Source organism: Papaver somniferum, unplaced genomic scaffold (genome assembly GCF_003573695.1).
Source record: "Papaver somniferum cultivar HN1 unplaced genomic scaffold, ASM357369v1 unplaced-scaffold_470, whole genome shotgun sequence".
NCBI lineage: Eukaryota > Viridiplantae > Streptophyta > Magnoliopsida > Ranunculales > Papaveraceae > Papaver > Papaver somniferum.
Window position 1 is genome coordinate 1 of NW_020647305.1, and position 1,207 is coordinate 1,207.

Genomic DNA, 1,207 nt, shown 5'->3' on the forward strand with positions numbered 1-1,207 from the left:
AAAAAAAAAAACTGAAAGTAACTTAATTTTTTATAAAGAATGATATTAACAAAATTCCCTACAAAAATGAAGATTATCTTCGAATGTTTTATAAAAACCCTAAAGAGCCCTGAAAGAGCTCTGAGAAACCCTAAAAAGCTCAGGAAGACTCCAAAAAGCTTTAAAAAGCTTAAATTTAATTATACTCCGTAGCACTGGGATCTGCAAGCTAGGAGATTGGTTAAAGAATGAATAACAAATCCCTACAATAGTGAAGATCAACTTTGAATGTTCTCTAAAAAGCCTTGTTTTTTCTCTCTCCTAGACTTGCTCTGGCGATTTTAGGTTTACACTTTTTTTTCAAAAATTTTTTCCGCGCTTCTCCTTGAATCATCTTTTTGGTGATCAAGGATGGGGGAACTTTTTGATTCTAACTCAACAAAGGTCCTCTCCTTTGCTGATATGGTTAAAGGTAAAAAGCAGTTGCCTACCACATCTGTGGATTTGAATATGTTACCTAAACATATTGTCAAAGATGGAAAACCCGCTTTGGTTATTCCTCGGGTTTTATTCTTTGAAGGATGCGAGATCTGGAAGTACAGTCTCATTGGTAGGTTGGATTTCAAAGACCTGGATTTTACTGATGTTAAGAAAAACTTATTGTTACAATGGGGTTTAGATGATGGAAGAGTGCAGTTTGGTCCTATGAACCGTGGGTTCTTCATCATCAAGTTATGGACTCAGGATGATAAGGAGAAGATTTTCCGAGAAGACAAAAACTGGTTGGTAGCACAACAAAGTTTAAAATTGCAGGAATGGTACCCTAGCTTTAATGCTGACAAACAAGTAACTTCTCATTCTACAGTCTGGGTGAAATTCCCAGGGTTACCTGTTGAATTATGGATGGAGAAGACGGTGTTATCTTTAGGTCAAACTCTTGGTACTCCAATTATTGTGGACAAGAGAACCCTAAATCATGAGTACGGATATTTTGCTTCTGTGCTCGTTGATATTGATTTTGCGGAATTGGATTCTGAAGGTATTCTCGTTACAGTCAATGGCATGGATTTTGGCAGCCTTTTGATATTCCAAAAAGACCTAAGTTTTGTACCCATTGCAAGATTATTTGACATCTTGAGACTGAATGCAGGAAGAAAAAAGATAACAAGAACAAAAACGTTCAACAACAACCACAGAATGAGGCTCAAGGAGGTTGGAAGCAACAAAA

At 36.5% G+C, this 1,207-nt stretch overlaps 1 protein-coding gene across 1 annotated transcript; it reads left to right on the forward strand.

The window, feature by feature from the left end:
- Positions 1-390: 390 nt before the first annotated feature.
- On the forward strand, positions 391-1,018 carry LOC113342809 (the record flags this gene model as incomplete). Its single annotated transcript, XM_026587224.1, has 1 exon — positions 391-1,018. A coding segment is annotated over exon 1 (628 nt), but the record flags the coding sequence as incomplete, so codon positions are not given.
- Positions 1,019-1,207: the final 189 nt, after the last annotated feature.